This window comes from Muscardinus avellanarius (assembly GCF_963383645.1).
Source record: "Muscardinus avellanarius genome assembly, chromosome: 12".
In the NCBI taxonomy this organism is placed as follows: Eukaryota; Metazoa; Chordata; class Mammalia; order Rodentia; family Gliridae; genus Muscardinus; species Muscardinus avellanarius.
The window spans coordinates 13711653-13728937 of NC_137798.1; the positions used below are offsets into that span (position 1 = coordinate 13711653).

A 17285-nucleotide genomic window follows, 5' to 3' on the forward strand; every position below is an offset into this window, starting at 1 on the left:
TCTGGGCTACACTCCCAGACCTATTTTTATATATTTTTTGGAAACAGGGTCTCACTAAGTTGCCGAGAGCCTCACTAAGTCGCTGAGGCTGGCTTTGAACATGTGTGATCCTCCTGTCTCAGCCTCCCAAGCGCTGGGATTCCATGCGTGCGCCACCTCGCCTGGCTTCACTCTTCTGTTTTTAAATCATGCCTGTTCTGAGCCAGGTCTGGTGGCGCACACTTGTCATCCCAGCATTTGGGAGGCTGAGACCGGAGGATCATGGTTCACGGCCAGCCTCAGCTACTTAGTGAGGCCCTCTGCAACTCCGTGAGACCCTGTTTCAAAATAAACAATAAAAAATAGGGCTGGGGGTGCAGCTCGGAGGCAGAATGCCCCTGAATTTCATCCCCAGTACTGCAAAAAACTTAAAAATAAAGAATAAAAACAGGGCGGGGGGCGGGTATAGCTTGGAGGTTGAACACCCCTGGGTTCCATCCCCAGACCTGCAAAAAAAAAAAAATCATTCCTGTTTTTGTTTGTTTGTTTGTTTATTGAGATTCTGGGGATTGAACCCAGGGGCATTCTACTTCTGAGTTACCCCCACCCTATTTTTTTATTTTTTATTTAGAAACGAGGTCTCACTTAGTTGCAGAGGCCTCATCAAGTACTGAGGCTGCCTGCAAACCGCGATCCTCCTGGCTCAGCCTCCCCAAGCGTGCGCTACCACGCCCTGTGTATTTTGCTGGAGTCTGTGTGTGGGATGGGGGAGTACTGGAGATTGAACCCAAGGGCATTCTACTTTCCAGCTACATGCCCAGCCCTATCTTATCTTGTTTTGAAACAGAGGTTTTGTTTTGTTTTGCTTGGGGTACTGGGGGTTGAACTCAGGGGCACTCTACCTCCAAGCTACATCCCCAGCCCTATGTTTTATTCTGTATTTGAAAACAGGGTCTCATTGAACTGCAAAAGGCCTAAGTAGCTGAGGCTGGCCGCAAACCGCGCTCCTCTGGTCTCAGTCTCTCAAATGCTGGGATTACAAGCGTGCATCACCACGCCTGGCTTTTATTTTTATTTTAAAACAGTGGGTTTTTTTGCTTTTGTTTTGTTTTGTTTTTTGTGGTACTGGGGATGGAACTCAGGGGCATTCTACCTCAGCCTTCCAGCCCCGAGCCAGAGTTGTGTGAATAGAAACTTTTAAGAATTGTTTAAATAAGGAGCCATACCTTTTATTTTATTTCTGTCTATTCACATAACTTATATATCTCTGTTTTAGCAAATATTTCACCCCTAAGGTGGAATTAGAGTGAAGATTATTATTCAGATAAGTTATTGAAAGATAGATTTAGGTAAATTACCATCAAATTCTCAAGAAAAACAGAATTACCATTATTCCAGTGTGTGTGTGTGTGTGTGTGTGTGTGTGTGTGTGTGTGTGTAAATAAAACTTGGGATTAAATTCAGGGGCATACTACCTCTGAGCTATACCTCCAGTCCTATTTCATTTTTTATTTAGTAACAGACTCACGAGTTGCAGAGACCTTGCTAAATTGCTGAGGCTGGTCTCGAACCTGCGATCCTCCCGTCTCAGCATCCCAAGCACTGAGATTTCAGGCAGGCGCCACCGTGTGTCTCCACACAGGGGGAAGAGGAGTTCGACATGCCGCAGCCTCCACATGGTCACGTTCTGCACCGGCACACGAGAACCATACGCGAAGTGCGCACCCTTGTCACCCGGGTCATCACCGACGTCTACTACGTGGATGGGACAGAGGTAGAAAGGAAGGTAACGGAGGTGAGCTGGACAATGGCCAGTCCTGTACCTAGAAAGGTCAGCTTGACTCTGGCCCTCCCTCCTGCCTTCCTCCCGCTTTCTCTCTCTCTCTTATTAGAAAATGTGTAAGAACTAGGCTGGAAGAGAGGGACCCTGCACTTTGTCTTCCTTAGCCCTGGCCTTCTTGTGGTTTTCCCTTTGGTCAGTCCCGTCTTGCTTTGTCTCTGTAAATGTCGCTCATATGTAAAGGTGTTACGGATCATTCATTCATTCATTCATTCTTATTTATTTATTTATTTATTTATTTAGTGGTGGTACTGGGAGTGGAACCCAGGGGCTTTCTGCCTCTGGGCTATACTTTGGGACCTATTTAATATTTTTATTTAGAAATAGGGCCTCACTAAGTTGCTGAGGCTGCTTCAAACCTGGGATCTTCCTGTCTCAGCCTTCCAAGTACTGGGATTACAGGCATGTGCCACCTTGCCTGGCTTTTATGTTTATTTTGAGACAGGGTCTCACTAAATTGCTGAGGCTGACCTTGAGCCTGTGACCCTCCTGTCTCAGAGAGTATGGGGACACAGGTGTGCACCACCACACCCAGCTAGGATTCCTGTCTTAATGTAGCTGATAAGGGAGACACCCAGGAAATGAGTAAACAGACATGTTAGCAGACTCTGCTAGACTGAGTGAGGGCTTGCTCTGAGTCATTCTGAGAGGGCAGTCCTGACCCTGTGGCAGCTGAAGAAGCAGCCTGGTGGCTAGTACTCCTGGGCCAGTTCTCTGAGACAGCATAGACCCTGAACATTTGCTGCGTCGGAGTCAGGAAAGTGACCTCATTTCTGGGATCCTGACACCTGCTTTAGTCAAATGACCTTGGCAGATTCAGGCCGAGCTAGCAGGATGGGTGATAGAGATGGGGATCAGCCAGGGTGTGTTTGTGATTTGAGGCCTTTTATTTTGGTGCTCTGGGGATTGAACCCAGGGACATTTTACCTCTGACCTTCATCCCCAGCCCTATTTTATTCTTTTTGGAAACGTCTCCCTAGGTTGATGAGTCTCACTACCTGCTGAGGCTGTCCTCCTACCGGCGATCCTCCTGTCTCAGCCTCCCAAGTACTGGGATCACATGCGTTCACCTCCAGGCCCAGCTCTGATTGAGATTTTGGAGGTGATGCAGTCATGGTCCTGGAAGTGGGTGGCTGAGGTCAGTTGGAGAAAGGTTAATGGTGGCACTTAGGTCAGGGTACTTGGAAGTTGCTGAACGAGTCCATCTGATGGATACTAGCGCCATGGAGAAGATGCTAGAGGCGGAGATGGGAAGAGCAGAGCGGTGACGGAGTGAAGGTCTTCGTGTGAGAGAGGGATTGAAAGGGTGTTAGTGGGTAACAACAGGGGAGGGCAAGGACGGTAGAAGAGAAGAGTGGTTTGGCAGAACAGGAGGTGGGGATAGGAATGGTGTATAAATGGCAAGGAGGCTGCTGCCGTTTCTTTTTTCTTTTTGGTACTGAGAATTGAACTTGGAGACCTTCTGCCTCCGTGCTGTAACCCCCAGCCCTCTTTATATTTTACTTTGAAACAGTGTCTTGTTAGGTTGCGGAGGGTCTTACTAAACTGATGAAGCTGGCTTCTAACCCGTGATCCTCCTATTCAGCCTCCCATTCCTTGGATTATAGGTATGCACCGCCATGTCCAGCTTAGAGAGGTATCTTTTTTTTTTTCTTTTGCAGTACTAAGGATTGAACCCAGGGGCAGTCTACCTCTGAGCTATACCCCTGCCCTATTTTTATTCTTTTTTAAATTTATATTTATTTTTAATTTACTTATTTATTTTTTTTTGGTGGGACTGGGGATGGAACCCAGGGTCTTTCTACCTCTGGGCTATACTCTCAGACCTATTTTTATATTTTATTAGAAACAGGGTCTCACTAAGTTGCCGAGAGCCTCACTAAGTAGCTGAGGCTGGCCTGGAACCTGTGCGATCCTCCTGTCTTAGCCTCCCAAGCGCGGGGATTACAAGTGTGCGCCATCACGCCTGGCTTTTTATTCTTTATTTTGAAACAAGGGCTCACTAAATTGCAGAGGGCCTCACTCAGTAGCTGGCTGTGAACCATGATTCTCCTGTCTCAGCCTCCCAAGTACTGGATTACAAGCGTGTGCCACCACACCCAGCTAAAAGGTCTCTTCTTGAATTTTTTTTTTTTTTTTTTTTTTTTTTTTTTTGCGGGTCTGGGGATGGAACCCAGGGGCATTTGACCTCCGAGCTACAGCCCCTGCCCTATTTTTTATTCTTTATTTTGAAACCGGGTCTCACTGAGTTGCAGAGGGCCTCCCTAAGTAGCTGAGGCTGTCCGCAAACCGTGATCCTCCAGGTCTCAGCCTCCCAAATGCTGGGATTACAAGCGCGCGCCACCACGCCCGGCTCTTGAAATTATTTTTATATTTTTTTTGTGCTATTTCCTCCAGAGGTATTTTCCTCCAAGCTACATCCACATTCTTTAAAAAAAATTTTTTTTTTTGTTTTGAAACAGGGTCTAGCTAGGGTGTTGAGAGTCTAAGTTTCTGAGACTCGCCTTAAACCTGCAATCTCTTTCACCCTGCAATCCTCCTGTCTCAACCTCCCAAGTGCTAGGATTATAGGTGTGCGCCGCCACGCCCTGCTTGAAGTTCTTGAGATGGAGCTTTGGTCCAAAGAAATCCTCCTTGACTAGAGAGAGCTGCGGGACGTGAGTTGCGCTTAGGATGTATAGGATTCATTCATTGAAGGCAGAGGAAGTGAGTCAGCATGAGAGCCTGCCCTCGGGATGTGTGGACTCAGCTGTCTGGTCCAAGCGGGCAGAGCTGATAGACACCTGTGTCTGCGCTTGGAGCTGAGCTGCTGCTGTGTTCATGGGAGAGAAGGGACGAGTGTGACGAGCCATGCAGGGAGGAGAAAAGGAATGAGAACAGAGCCCCGGGAACACCGATTCTTAAGGAAAAGGCGGAGGAAAAGGCGCATCAGTAGGAGCAGCCAAAGAAGTAGGATGAAAGGAAGAGAGATTTTGTGGATTTGTAGGAAGGGAAATAAAAACAATCATTTAATCGTCTCCTCGGCTCATCTAAATGTATGTATGCGTGTGCACTGCGTGTTGTCTTCGCAGAGACACGGTGAACTTGAGGGAGGAATCCAGTTTCTCCTCGTTCACTCCGACACTGGTACAGTGCTGGTGAACCATCTGGATGGATTTGGAGGGCAAAGCATAGCACCAGCGCTGTCATTTCTTGATCCTTAGCCCGTAGAGGACACTGCTGGTTGGTATTAGAACTTTCTCTGCTAAGCCTGGGTTTGGCCTCGAAAGGTTAACCCTGAGCTCCAAGCAGTCGGTACCAACCATCACAGTGGGCTGGAAGACAAAGCCAGTGTGACATTCTTGTGGTCTGTCCTCACTGAAAACTCATAAAATATATGAGTATAACCTTTTGGTCCTTATTTTTCTAAATAGTAATAATCATTTTTAGTCTGTTTTTTGCCTATAATTTTATTTGCTTGATTGCTTACTAAAGGGTAATAAAACATAATTAGTGTCAACAAACACATAATGCTGCCCATTGTTTTTTTTTTTCTTTTCCATTGTTGATGAAGTATCTAGAAGGCTTCTTGTTTCAGACCCTAACCCACCTGCTCCTTACCTGCCTTCTTTCAGGCAGCGCACCCCTGTCTTTAGGGTAGAATCCTTTCTGGCAGCCAAATGTTATAAAAGGTTGTAAAATGTTATATAGGTTATATTGAACCTTGCTCAATATAAAGATATCTTTCTCTTCTCAGTTTTTGTTTTTGTTTTTTGTTTTTTGTGGCACTGGGATTGGATTCAGGGGCTTTCTACCTCCAAGCTACATTCCCATCCCTATTTTATCTATTTATTTTTATTTTTATTTTTTGTAGTACTGGGGATGGAACCCAGGAGCATTCTACCTCCGAGCTACACCCCCAGCCCTAGATTTTATTCTTTATTTTGAAACAGGGTCTCACTAAGTTGCAGGGGCCTCACTAAGTAGGTGAGGCTGTCTGAGAACCACGATCCTCCTTGTCTCAGCCTCCCGAATGCTGGGATTACAAGCGTGCGCCACCATACCAGGCTCTTCTGAGTCCCACCTTTTTGAATTGAGCTTTCTTGCCCTCTCAAGGATTTTTCTAGCTATCACATTAACATTTTGTTATTGTTTCTTTCAGCTTCTGTGTTTATTTCTTCTTGCAGGAGACTGAAGAGCCGATCGTAGAATGTCAGGAGTGCGAGACCGAAGTTTCCCCCTCGCAGACCGGGGGCTCCTCGGGCGACCTGGGGGACATCAGCTCCTTCTCCTCCAAGGCGTCCAGCCTGCACCGCACGTCCAGTGGGAGCCTCTCAGCCATGCACAGCAGCGGCAGCTCAGGGAGAGGAGCCGGCCCTCTCAAAGGGAAAGGCAGTGGGGCAGAAGCTGCGGATTTTGCCTTCCCCAGCTCCCGAGGCGGCCCAGGAAAACTGAGGTGCAGGCAGGGTGTCCAGGGAGAGTGCCAGCGAGGGCAGGGTTGGCCGTTCTAGTTACATGGACAGTGTTGGGAAGTCCTCATCCTGACCTGGATCTGTAAACCCCTCTCCCTTCCCACCGTCCCCCTCCTCTTTGGGGTTGTTGCGGAGGAGCCCTGTGGAAGGGTGTGAGTGGCAAAGAGATGCCTGAGAAAACGTAGGAAGGCAAGCGGGGACTTGGGAAGTGCTGGCCCGAGCTCCTGCCACCCGTGTCGGGTTTTGGTTGGGGCCCCGGAAGCATGGGGCAGTGGCCCCGCTTGATGAGTGTCCCGGCTTCCTGTTATCCCGGCAGGTGTCCAGAGCCTGAAGTAGAAGAGGAGGTAGGGCAGAAATGGGCGCGCCCTTTCTGAGGGCGGCGGAGGAGCTAGTCAGGAGGGAGTTGGCCGTGGTCCTGGAAGGGGCCTTCACTCGTCAGCCCAGTCTCCCCGTCCCTGGCTGATTTCAGTGGTGGGGTGTCAGCCAGCTTCCTGGTGCCCTGGAGGCCTGGCACGTGTAGACTAGCTTCGGTCAGAGGCTCAGGGGAGACTAAAGTAAGGGTACGGTGGCAGGTACTCTCAGACTGACCTGTCTTCATTCTCTAGTCCTAGAAAAGGGGTCAGTCAGACAGGGGCGCCGGTGTGTGAGGAGGATGGCGATGCGGCCCTTGGCATCAGACAGGGAGGGAAGGCTCCGGTCACACCTCGTGGGCGCGGGCGAAGGGGCCGCCCACCCTCTCGGACCACTGGAACCAGGTACCTGGGTAGTGTGAGATACACTCGGTCTATGACTTGCTCAGAAAATAAGGGGAGTAGAGATAAGAGATGGGAGTGGAAAGTATTGGGGTCTCAGGAGGGAGAAGGGGCCCGTGCTGCTGGGGGGTGGGCAGGGGTCAGAATGAGACCCCTGAGGAGCCAGGCTCATGCCGTGATGAGTTAGTAAATGGGCCACAGAGAACCACGGATGAAGAAGTGGGGAACGGGTGGATACGCACCTTCGCCTTCTCACTGCCTTCTTCCTGCCGTTTCCTGTTCCTCCTTTCTTTAGAGAAACAGTGGTGCCTGGTCCACTGGGCATCGAGGACATTTCGCCCAGCATGTCACCAGATGATAAATCCTTCACCCGGATCGTGCCCCGGGTGCCAGACTCCACCAGGCGAGCAGACGGGGGTGCCAGCGCTCTGCGTCGTAGCGACTCTCCAGAGATCCCGTTCCAGGCTGCTGCTGGCTCCTCCGATGGCTTAGATGCCTCCTCTCCAGGGAACAGCTTCGTAGGGCTCCGTGTTGTGGCCAAGTGGTCATCCAATGGCTATTTTTACTCTGGGAAAATCACACGTGATGTTGGTGCTGGGAAGTATAAATTGCTCTTTGACGATGGGTACGAGTGTGACGTGTTGGGCAAAGACATTCTCCTGTGTGACCCCATCCCACTGGACACTGAAGTGACGGCCCTCTCAGAGGATGAGTACTTCAGTGCAGGTAATGAGTGGCAGGTCTGTAGGGCTGTGCCCTGTCTGGGCACTGTCATGGTTACCAAGACAACCCTCCAGCCCTGGCACTTGGCGGGGTGGGGGGGCCCTAAATGTAGTCAGATTCCATTACTACAGCACTGGCTACTCTTGCCACTGGCTATTCTGTTCATTGCTCATTTTTATTTTTTATTTTTTGGTGGTACTGGGATTCCTGGAAGCCCTTCTACCTCTGGGCTACACTCCCAGACCTATTTTTTTAATATTTTTTTATTTGGAAACAGGATCTCTTAAGCCAGTGAGGCTGGCTTTGAACCAGCGCGATCCTCCTGTCTCTGCCTCCCAAGCGCGAGGATTACAAGCGTGCCCACCGCGCCCGGCCTGATGAGACATTTTATAAACTGTACCTGAATTGGGGTTTGTCTAATGTTTTCTCATTCGACTGGAGTTCAGGTTTTTTAAGAGTGGCACAGAGGTGGCGTGCCCTTACCTCCTGTCATGTGGGACCAGATGATGTGTGTTGTGTGCTTGCCATCACTGGTGATGCCGGTCTCTGTCCCTGGCTAGGGAGGTGTTTGCCAGATTTCTCGGCGTCCAGTGTTAGTGGTTTACCCTCCTATTCTGGCTTCTAGACTCACTACCGCTTTGGTGGGCAGTCAGTAGGACGTGGGGCAGATACATGGGGACATTTTAGCTTAGGGAGAGGCTGGCAGTCCTTTGTTGCTTGCCTGCTATTAAGACTTCCTGGCTTGCAGCGTGGTTCTGTCCTGTAAGACAAGACAGAGTATCCGGAGTCCATCTGCACAAGGGTGGGTCCGCGTCCCTTTGCTGAGTCTGTGGGTGTGAACTCTAGACTGCGTCCTTGCTCTTCACAAGTGTGCTTTTGGTCGGGCTTTGTCCTGCCGAGGTGGTCTTTGTCATTTGGAGATGAACAAGCGAGCGCAGAGTGGGTCTGTGGCCTTCCTCCTTGGGACTCCTCCTCCGTGGAGCATCTGAAGCACAGGCCAGTGGGGAGGCCCAAACAGACCTTTCTCCTCACAGGAGTGAAAGATCAATAGTCTGATGTTTATGTTGTCTGTGTATTGTGTGCTGTAAATTGTTTATTGATGGATAGAGGGGAAGATGTGTTTATCACATGATCAGAAATAAATATTGCAGAACGTGCGTGGTGGTGCACGCTGTAATCCCAGTACTTGGGAGGCTGAGATAGGAGGGTCGCAGGTTCACAGCCAGCCTCAGCTACTTAGTGAGGCCCTCTGTAACTCAGATCCTGTTTCAAAATAAAGAATGAAAAATAGGGCTGTGGGCATAGCTTGGAGGTAGAATGCCCCTGGGTTCCATCCCCAGTACCACCAAAAAAAAAAAAAAAAAAAAAAAGAAGGAGGAAAGCAGTGGCTCTGCTGGCGATCACAGCAGACTCGGCCCTGCCAAGCCCACCCTCTCTGTCCCCTTCTCTGCTCACCCTCTGTTCCTCCGATTCAGGTTCTGAATCGGAGCAAGGGCAAAACAGTTCCTAGGGAGGGGAGATGAGGCAAGAGAAGCAGGATTTAGTTTTTACCCTTTGTCTGCCCTCTGTTTGAGTTGGTTTATAGCAAACACACATGCATGTCCTCTTGGAATGATGTCGCTTTCTACCTACGACTCCCAGACTTACCACTCTGCCTCCAGAGACACCGTGATGGGGACGTTTAGTAAATTACGGGATGCTAAGAAACCACGAAACATTGCACTTTCGAACCTTTTGAACCACGAAGAATCCTAGCGCTGCCTTGGGAAGCTTTTATTTATAAAAGACTGCCTTCTGTGGAGAGACTTCCCTTGTCTGTATTCCTAGAGTGGTTGCTACATTTATCCAAGTGTCATTACCATTTGGAATTGAGAGCTGGATTCTTTGCTCTTGGACTCAGGCCTGCTTTGCAGAGCCCTCTTGAGAAGGGGCTCAGCAGCCCAAGACAACATCAGGCTGCTTCTGTTTTTCCCCAGGAGTGGTGAAAGGACATCGAAAGGAGTCTGGGGAGCTGTACTACAGCATTGAAAAGGAGGGCCAAAGGAAATGGTACAAGCGGATGGCTGTCATCCTGTCCTTGGAGCAAGGAAACAGACTGAGAGAGCAGTATGGGCTTGGACCCTACGAGGCGGCCACTCCCCTCACCAAGGCAGCAGACATCAGCCTAGGTAGGACCAGCCTGGACGCCTGAGCAGCCGCCTGTGGGCCTGCAGGAAGTCAAGTGGGGGAGCGGTTTCTTGAGTGATCAGTAGATGGTGATGAGCTACCATTTTCCAAAGCTACTGCCTTAACTGTTTCCTTCCCATATAGTAAGTCTTGGAGTTTTCTATCCAAGACATATCTTAGTCATAGCAATAATCGAAACAGATGGCCTAAAAAAAGAGGCTTCCCAGCCAGGCATGATAGTGGACATTTGTAATCCCAATACTTGGGAGGCTGAGATAGGTTGATCGCAGGTTCTAAGCCAGCCTCAGCAACTTAGTGAGACCCTCTTTCAAAATAAAAAATAAGCTGGGTGTGGTGGCGCACACTTGTAATCCCAGCATTTGGGAGGCTGAAACAGGAGGATCATGGTTCGAGGACAGCCTTAGCTACTTAGTGAGGCCCTTTGCAACTCAGTGAGACCTGTTTCAAAATAAAGAAAAAATAGGACTGGGGATATAGCTAAGAGTTATAATGTCTGGGTTCCATCCCCAGTACCTCAAAAAATAAATAAAAATAAATAAAAAGGGCTAGGGGTGTAGCTTGGAATTAGAATACCCCTGGGTTCAATCCCGAGTTCCACAGGAAAAATAAAAAATAAAAAACTAGAAATAAAAAGAGGTTTCCTGCCCCTATGGGAGGTGAGGAAGGCACCATGGTGTCTAAGTCAGGTTTACCTAGCTTCTTGGAGTTCCAAGCCTCAGCCTCTGGGTTTGACCAGTGTTTGGCTTTTCCTGCTGTAGATAACTTGGTGGAAGGAAAGCGGAAACGGCGCAGTAACGTGAGCTCTCCAGCCACCCCAACCGCCTCCAGCAGCAGCAGCACAACCCCCACCCGGAAGACCACAGAGAGTCCTCGCGCCTCCACGGGTGTCCCATCAGGCAAGAGGAAACTCATCACCTCTGAGGAGGAAAGGTCCCCCGCCAAGAGAGGCCGCAAGTCCGCCACTGTGAAACCCGGTGGGTACTGGTCGTGCCTCAGGCAGAATGCAGGGCCATCTGCTGGGAGGGGTCCCGTGGGTGGCGGTGGTCCTTCCATCCTGGCTGCCATGTTGGGGCCCCACCAGCCCACAAGTTGTGCTCAGAGATGGGTATTGCCTTCCCGCCCCTTCTCCTCCGAGGAGAGGCACGGGGTCGGCGGGAGGCCAGGATTGGTTGCCAGTGTGCACTGACTCTTGTGGCTTCCAGGAGGGAAGGGGTGCTCAACTTTAGGGGGGCCACACGTGGGCTTGTTCTAGGTCTCTTTCCCTGCCCCATCTGCCGCCTCCAGGGAGCCCTGCTGTGCGTCCCCTCCTGTTGAGAGACGGTGCCCAGCGCTGCTCCCATCCGTGCCCCAGTGACGCCTTCCCTGTCACTGTGGTCAGGGTCGGGAGGTCTCCTGCAGTGCGCAGTTGCAGCTGCTTGGTTGCGGAGTGGGGTGGGCGCTCATCCCCTCTGAGGGCCTCTGAGCAGCCCGCGGGCACCTCGCTGCTCACTGAGGCCGCTGGAGCCCCTTTGGTTTCCCGTGTCTGCTGTGTCATGTTTGCCGGCACGGAGGCTGCGTTCCAGAGTGTGTAGCCACACTGACAGAGGCTGCATTAGTGAGGCCTGCGGCGCCAGCCACTTTACGCACATCACTTAAAACGGCGGCGCTAGAATTTGTTTTCCAGTCGAAGAAAATGTGGCTAACTTTCCTGAGGTGACAGAGCCAGGACTGAGACCCGGCAGCCCTGGCATGAGAGCCCAGCCACGCCTGCGGGACGGCATGCTGCCTCTGAGCCTTGCTCTCGCTGCTGGTTTTGTTTTAGGGAGGCATGCATGACCTGACTGTCATCCTAGCCTCCTCACGTGTGCGCGGCGCAGCTTCTCCAGGTCAGGTATCTGTGTTCTCAAGACGCGTGGGGCACTTCCGGTGCGGGTGTTCTGGGAGTCCTGGACTGGCAGGCTCACTTCCCCACCCAGGTGCTGGACACGGGGACGTTTGAGGCAGGGTATTTGATGTGGCTCCATCGGCACATAAGAACACTGATTGCCAAGCATTCTCTGCACCATTGTGGTGAGGGTCAGAGTTGGGGTGGGGCAATCTTCTGGGGACAGTTCTTAGTAATAAAAGAGGTGTTTTTAGTTTTTGTTTTTTAAAAAGCTGCTCCAGCTGGGCATGGTGGCTCACGCTTGTAATCCCAGTACTTGGGAGGCTGACAAGAGGATCACAGGTTCAAGGACAGCCTCGACAACGTAATGAGATTCTCAGCAACCTAGTGAGACTCTGTTTCAAACTAAAAAGTAAAATAGGGCTGGGGGTGTGGCTCAGAGGTAGAACTCCCCTGGGTCCAATCCCCACCACCACCACCACCACCAAAAAAAAAAGGCTGCTTCAAAACCTCGCTTGTCCTGAGGGAAGAAGGAGCGCCGGGCAGTGCTGGTGGCTGCGACTTCAGCTCTTGTCTCCATTAGAACTGCTCTCACCTCAGACAGCCTGGCAAGTACTGGTTTGGCTGCATGGAAACTAGTATCCAGGTCTGGTGGCCCATGCCTGTCATCCAGCATGTGGGAGGCTGAGACCAGAGGATCACAGGTTCCAGGCCAGCCTCAGCTACTCAGCATAAAGACCTTGTTTCAAAATAAAAAAGTAAAAAGGGCTTGGCCACAGCTCAAGATAGAATGCCTCTGGGTTGAGTCCCCAGGATACAAGCACAGAAACTCCCAAGTAACATCAGTTGATCTTCATTTATGAAGATACTGCTATGGCCAGGCACGGTGGACACGCTTGTCATCCCAGCACTCGGGAGGCTGAGACAGGGGAATTGAGGTTCAAGGACAGCCTCAGCTACTAGTGAGGCCCTCTGCAACTCAGTGAGACTCTTTCAAAATAAAGAATAAGCCGGGCTTGGGAGGCGGAGACAGGAGGGTCGTGCAGGTTTGAAGCCAGCCGCGCCGGCTGAAGAGACCCTGTTTCCAAATAAAAATATAAAATAGGTCTGGAAGTATAGCCCGGAGGTAGAAGGGTTTCCAGGAACCCCAGTACCACCAAAAAAAAAAAAAAAAAAAAAAGAATAAAAAATAGGGCTGGGGTGTAGCTCAGAGGTCAAATGCCCCTGGGTTTCATCCCCAGACTCCCCCACCCAAAATTACTATGACTGTAACTTTCTTTTCTTTTCTTTTTGTGAACTTGGCCCCAAGTTGCCATTTAGAGTAGCTGGCGCAACAGTGGTCTTCAGGTCGCAGCTCAGGAAAGCCCACTAGGGCGTGTCCTGTGTGGAGGCCCCGCCGGTGCTGGACTCTCCACCAGCAGCTGGGCTGCTCTAGTAACTGTGCTGTCTCCCCAGGCGCAGTGGGGGCTGGAGAGTTCGTGAGCCCCTGTGAGAGCGGCGACAACGCAGGTGAGCCTGCAGCCCTGGAGGAGCAGAGAGGCCCTTTGCCTCTCAACAAAACCTTGTTCCTGGGCTACGCCTTTCTCCTCACCATGGCCACAAGCAGCGACAAGCTGGCCAGCCGCTCCAAGCTGCCGGACGGCCTTCCAGGGAGCAGCGAGGAGGACGGTAAGGCCGAAGCCCTGGCACTGCGGTGGGCGGTCTTCCTCCCCACTGCTGGCTTTCGGGCTGGCGGGGCCTGTGGAGGCTGCTGAGGGCTGGCAGGGGACAGCAGGATTGACTAGGGGAAGGGAAGTGAGCCTGCACCCTGCTTCTTGGTTAACACTGTTTTCAGAGAATTCCTTTCAGTGGTTCCTCAAAACATACCTGGTAGCTGAAAGGGAAGATAAAAAATTGCTTTTTTGTTCATAATAATGGCAGATTGGGGATTATTTACCCTCTTACCGTTGTCCAAGTCAGGCAGGCTTCCGCATGCTCTGCTTAGAAACAGCTGCTCGAGGACACCCCCACGGGCACCTGGCCTTTGAGGGGTGCATGTAAGGCTGGGCAGAGGCCCGGTGCTCCAGGGCAGCTGGGAGGACCGGCCCGAGGCTTCCGGCTCCGGCGCCTTTCTGTCACCGTGGCCGATTGCGCACTGTGTCTCATGGTGTCACTTGGTGTTTGAGTAAACTCTCAGTTCTGAAAGGTCTGTGATCTAGGAGAGAATGAGTAGATACAGATGTATACACTACTGTTCCTGACTGCCAGCAGGACAGAGGTGTCTGTCAGGGTGAAACGATGGGACGATGGTCCTGATGCCTGGCATTGCTTTGCTAGGGGAGTCTGAGGCAGGGAATGTGGCTGTCACTGAAGAGCTGAGTGGGGGCATTTTAGGTGTGGACGCTCTCTCTTAAGCAGCCCAGACCACTCAGCAGCTGCAGCCACATGGAGATACACACAGGGACACAAGACGAGCGACCAGTAAGTTGAGGTTGGGATTTATGCTATTTGGAGGTACATAGAGACGCTATTGGTAGTGACCCTCTGGGGCAGAGAAGTCGGCTGCAGGGACACGTGGTATCGTGGAGAGTGCAAAGCCTTGTGTGTCAAACAGAATTCAGATGGGTACAGTGGGAGATAAATAAGGCACGAGAGTAGCTTCCTGCCAAGAATTTGGTTTTAAGCCGGGTATGGTGGCGCACGCTTGTCATCCCAGCATTTGGGAGGCTGAGACAGGAGGATTGAGGTTCACGGCCAGCCTCAGCTACTTAGTGAGGCCCTTTGCAACTCAGTGAGACCTTGTTTCAAAATAAAAAATAAAAAATAGGGCTAGGGGTATAGATTGGAGGTAGAATGCCCCTGGGTTCCATCCCCAGTACCAAAGAAAAATTGCTTTAATAAATTTCTAGCTTTTCCTATGCCAGCTCTGCAGAAGTTTTATTATTTGGCACAGCATAGTCAAGAAAGCTGACTTTGGTATGAGATGCAGGCCATTTCTTCAGTTTCCTAATACTCTGTGTGGTATGTCTGTGTGAAACCTAATAAATCTACTCCCAAAAATCAAATGAAGAGGATTGGCGGTTCTTTCTTAGAGATCTTCATATCTCGGTAGGTAGTGTGGTTGCATTGAGTATGTCTGCTTCATGTTGTTTTTCATTCTTGGACATTGCCCATCAGCAGCAGAACCGTACAGTTTTTTGTGTATGAGAAGGCACAGGGGTTTCTTAATCTCAAGGGTGAAGGCATCTGTACTAAAACAAGTGTCTGCTGTCCCAGCGTGGTGGTGCATGTGTGCTCTATCCAGCTACTCTGGAGGCTAAGGCAGAAGGATTGCAAGTTTGAAGCTAGCCTATGAGCAACGTAGAGCCTGTTGATAAATAAAAAGGGCTGAGATGTAGCTCAGTGGTTGAGCAGTTGCCTAGCATACACAAGGCCCGTGGTTCCATCCTCAATATCCACCCCCCCCCAAAAAAAAAAGCTGGGTGTGGTGGCTCACACTTTTTTTTTTGTGTGTGGTACAGGGATTGAACCCAGGGGCATTCTACCCCCAAGCTACACCCCCAGCCCCATTTTTTTTCTTTGTTTTGAAACAGGGTCTCACTAAGTTGTGGAGGGCCTCATTAAGTAGCTGAGGCTGGCCGTGAACCTGGATCATCCTGTCTCAGCGTCCCAAATACTGAGATTACAAGCGTGTGTCCCACGCCCAGCTTGGCACACACTCCTAATCCCAGTATTTGGGAGGCTGAAACAGGAGGATCGCAGGTTCACAGCCAGTCTTATCTACTTAGTGAGGCCCTCCACAATTTAGTGAGACCCTGTTTCAAAATAAAGAATAAAAATCGGGCTGGGGGTATATCTTGGGGGTAGAATGCCCCTGAGCTCAATCTCCAGTACCACAAAAAAATAAAAAGGAAAAAGGAAAAAGAGTTTCTAGTTTGGGTTTTCATTTGGCCAATCCGACCTAAACAAAGATGCACGGACCTGGGGGGACAAGGATGCCAGCTGAGTCGTGGATGAGCAGGGGTGGCACCAAGGGGCATCTTGGAAGGGGTCAGTCCTCCCAGGACTTAGCCCAGGGATGCGGGGGAAAGAGCGTGGCCCCGGCCTTGAACTGTATTGACTTGGGGCTTTTTATTTGTGATCAAGTTTCAGTTAATTAGAACCTTAACTTCTCTGAACTCCTAAATAAGTCTCTAATGTCTGGCTTTTCTTCTTTTTGAATGTGTTATTTATATGTGAGAGGAGCAGATGACAAGAAAGAAGCTCGAGCTAGATACTTGGTCTAAAGCAGCAGTTCCTAATGGCCTAGGGTCACCTCAGCCTCAGCCTCCTCCCTCATGTCCCCTTCACCCTCGAGACTAGAGCAGTCACTGGTGGGCAGTGTCCCGAGGTACTTCAGGATCGTCAAAGGTAGATAGCTTTCCATGAAAAGGCTGAAATAGGGTTTTCTAACTCACCCTCACTTAATTAGTTAAAAATTAAAGCCATACCTTATCTGCGTATTCTGCTTTATCAGAGTTTCAGTGAACAAGGAGTGAAAGTCTGATGAAATGGGAATTTGAAGGCTTTGCTTTATATAAAAAAGTGAACAGTTGTTCTTCATCCCCACTGAAGTGGGTCTAATGTGCAGCAAGAAAGTTAGGGTAGATTAAGAACTCATTGTTGGTAAGGGTTGCCCAGATTGGAATGTGTCAGCGTGGGAAGTAGTTGTGTGTCCATTTTATGAACAGTCCACTAAGCCAGTCTTAGCGCGTAGATGTGTCCTGTCTATGGCCCACCTCCATTCCTCCTCTTCCTGGTCCCTCCTACTCTGGTCCCTTCTGGCAGCATTTTGTAGCTTCAAGACAGATCCCTTTCTTGCTCGGGGGAAGCCCTTCACCTGCTGTGGGGTAACGCTGATGAGGAGATAGCTGGGGAGTAGAGAAGGAGGCAGTAAGATCACAGCGGCATAAAGTGGTAAAGAGGAACCCAGCCAACTCAGTAACGGTTATCTTGGTTATGTTTTCTTATGTAGAATTTTTAGAAATTCCTCCTTTCAACAAGCAGTATACGGAGTCCCAGCTTCGAGCAGGAGCTGGCTATATCCTTGAAGATTTCAATGAAGCCCAGGTGAGGCGTCTCTGTGTAGCATCGAGAGTGGGAGAGAGAAGAGCCACGTCCTGCACTGAGGAGAGGCCTGGGAGGGCCCGGAGGTGGCTTAGAGTAGCCAGAGTTCATCAATCGGGAGCCTGTCAAACTTCGTAACATGAAACGGGGTTTTTATAATACACAAGGAAAAGAAAGTAGAAGCTTGGGTTAGTTAATGGCACAAAAGCAGATTGAAATTTCTATTAGGTAGGAATACCTATCAGCGATGCAGATTCTTAGCAGTAAAAGCTGAATCAGAGCCGGGCGTGGTGGCGCACACTTTTAATCCCAGCATTTGGGAGGCTGAGACTGGAGGATCTGGTGTGCGGCCAGCCTCAGCTACTTAGTGAGGCCCTCCACAACTTAGACCGTGCTTCAAAATA

The 17285-nt window shown here is 50.2% G+C and overlaps 1 protein-coding gene across 1 annotated transcript in view; it reads left to right on the plus strand.

The window, feature by feature from the left end:
- Positions 1–17285, plus strand: part of TP53BP1 (tumor protein p53 binding protein 1) — a gene marked incomplete at its 3' end in the record, with an annotated part of 70249 nt that overhangs the window by 49462 nt on the left and 3502 nt on the right. The window contains exons 17-24 of the mRNA XM_080707476.1: positions 1622–1774; positions 5986–6254; positions 6876–7025; positions 7318–7748; positions 9722–9913; positions 10691–10906; positions 13252–13464; positions 16790–16884. Coding sequence (XP_080563602.1) covers positions 1622–1774; positions 5986–6254; positions 6876–7025; positions 7318–7748; positions 9722–9913; positions 10691–10906; positions 13252–13464; positions 16790–16884 — 1719 coding nt within the window. The remainder of the gene's footprint in view (positions 1–1621; positions 1775–5985; positions 6255–6875; positions 7026–7317; positions 7749–9721; positions 9914–10690; positions 10907–13251; positions 13465–16789; positions 16885–17285) is intronic.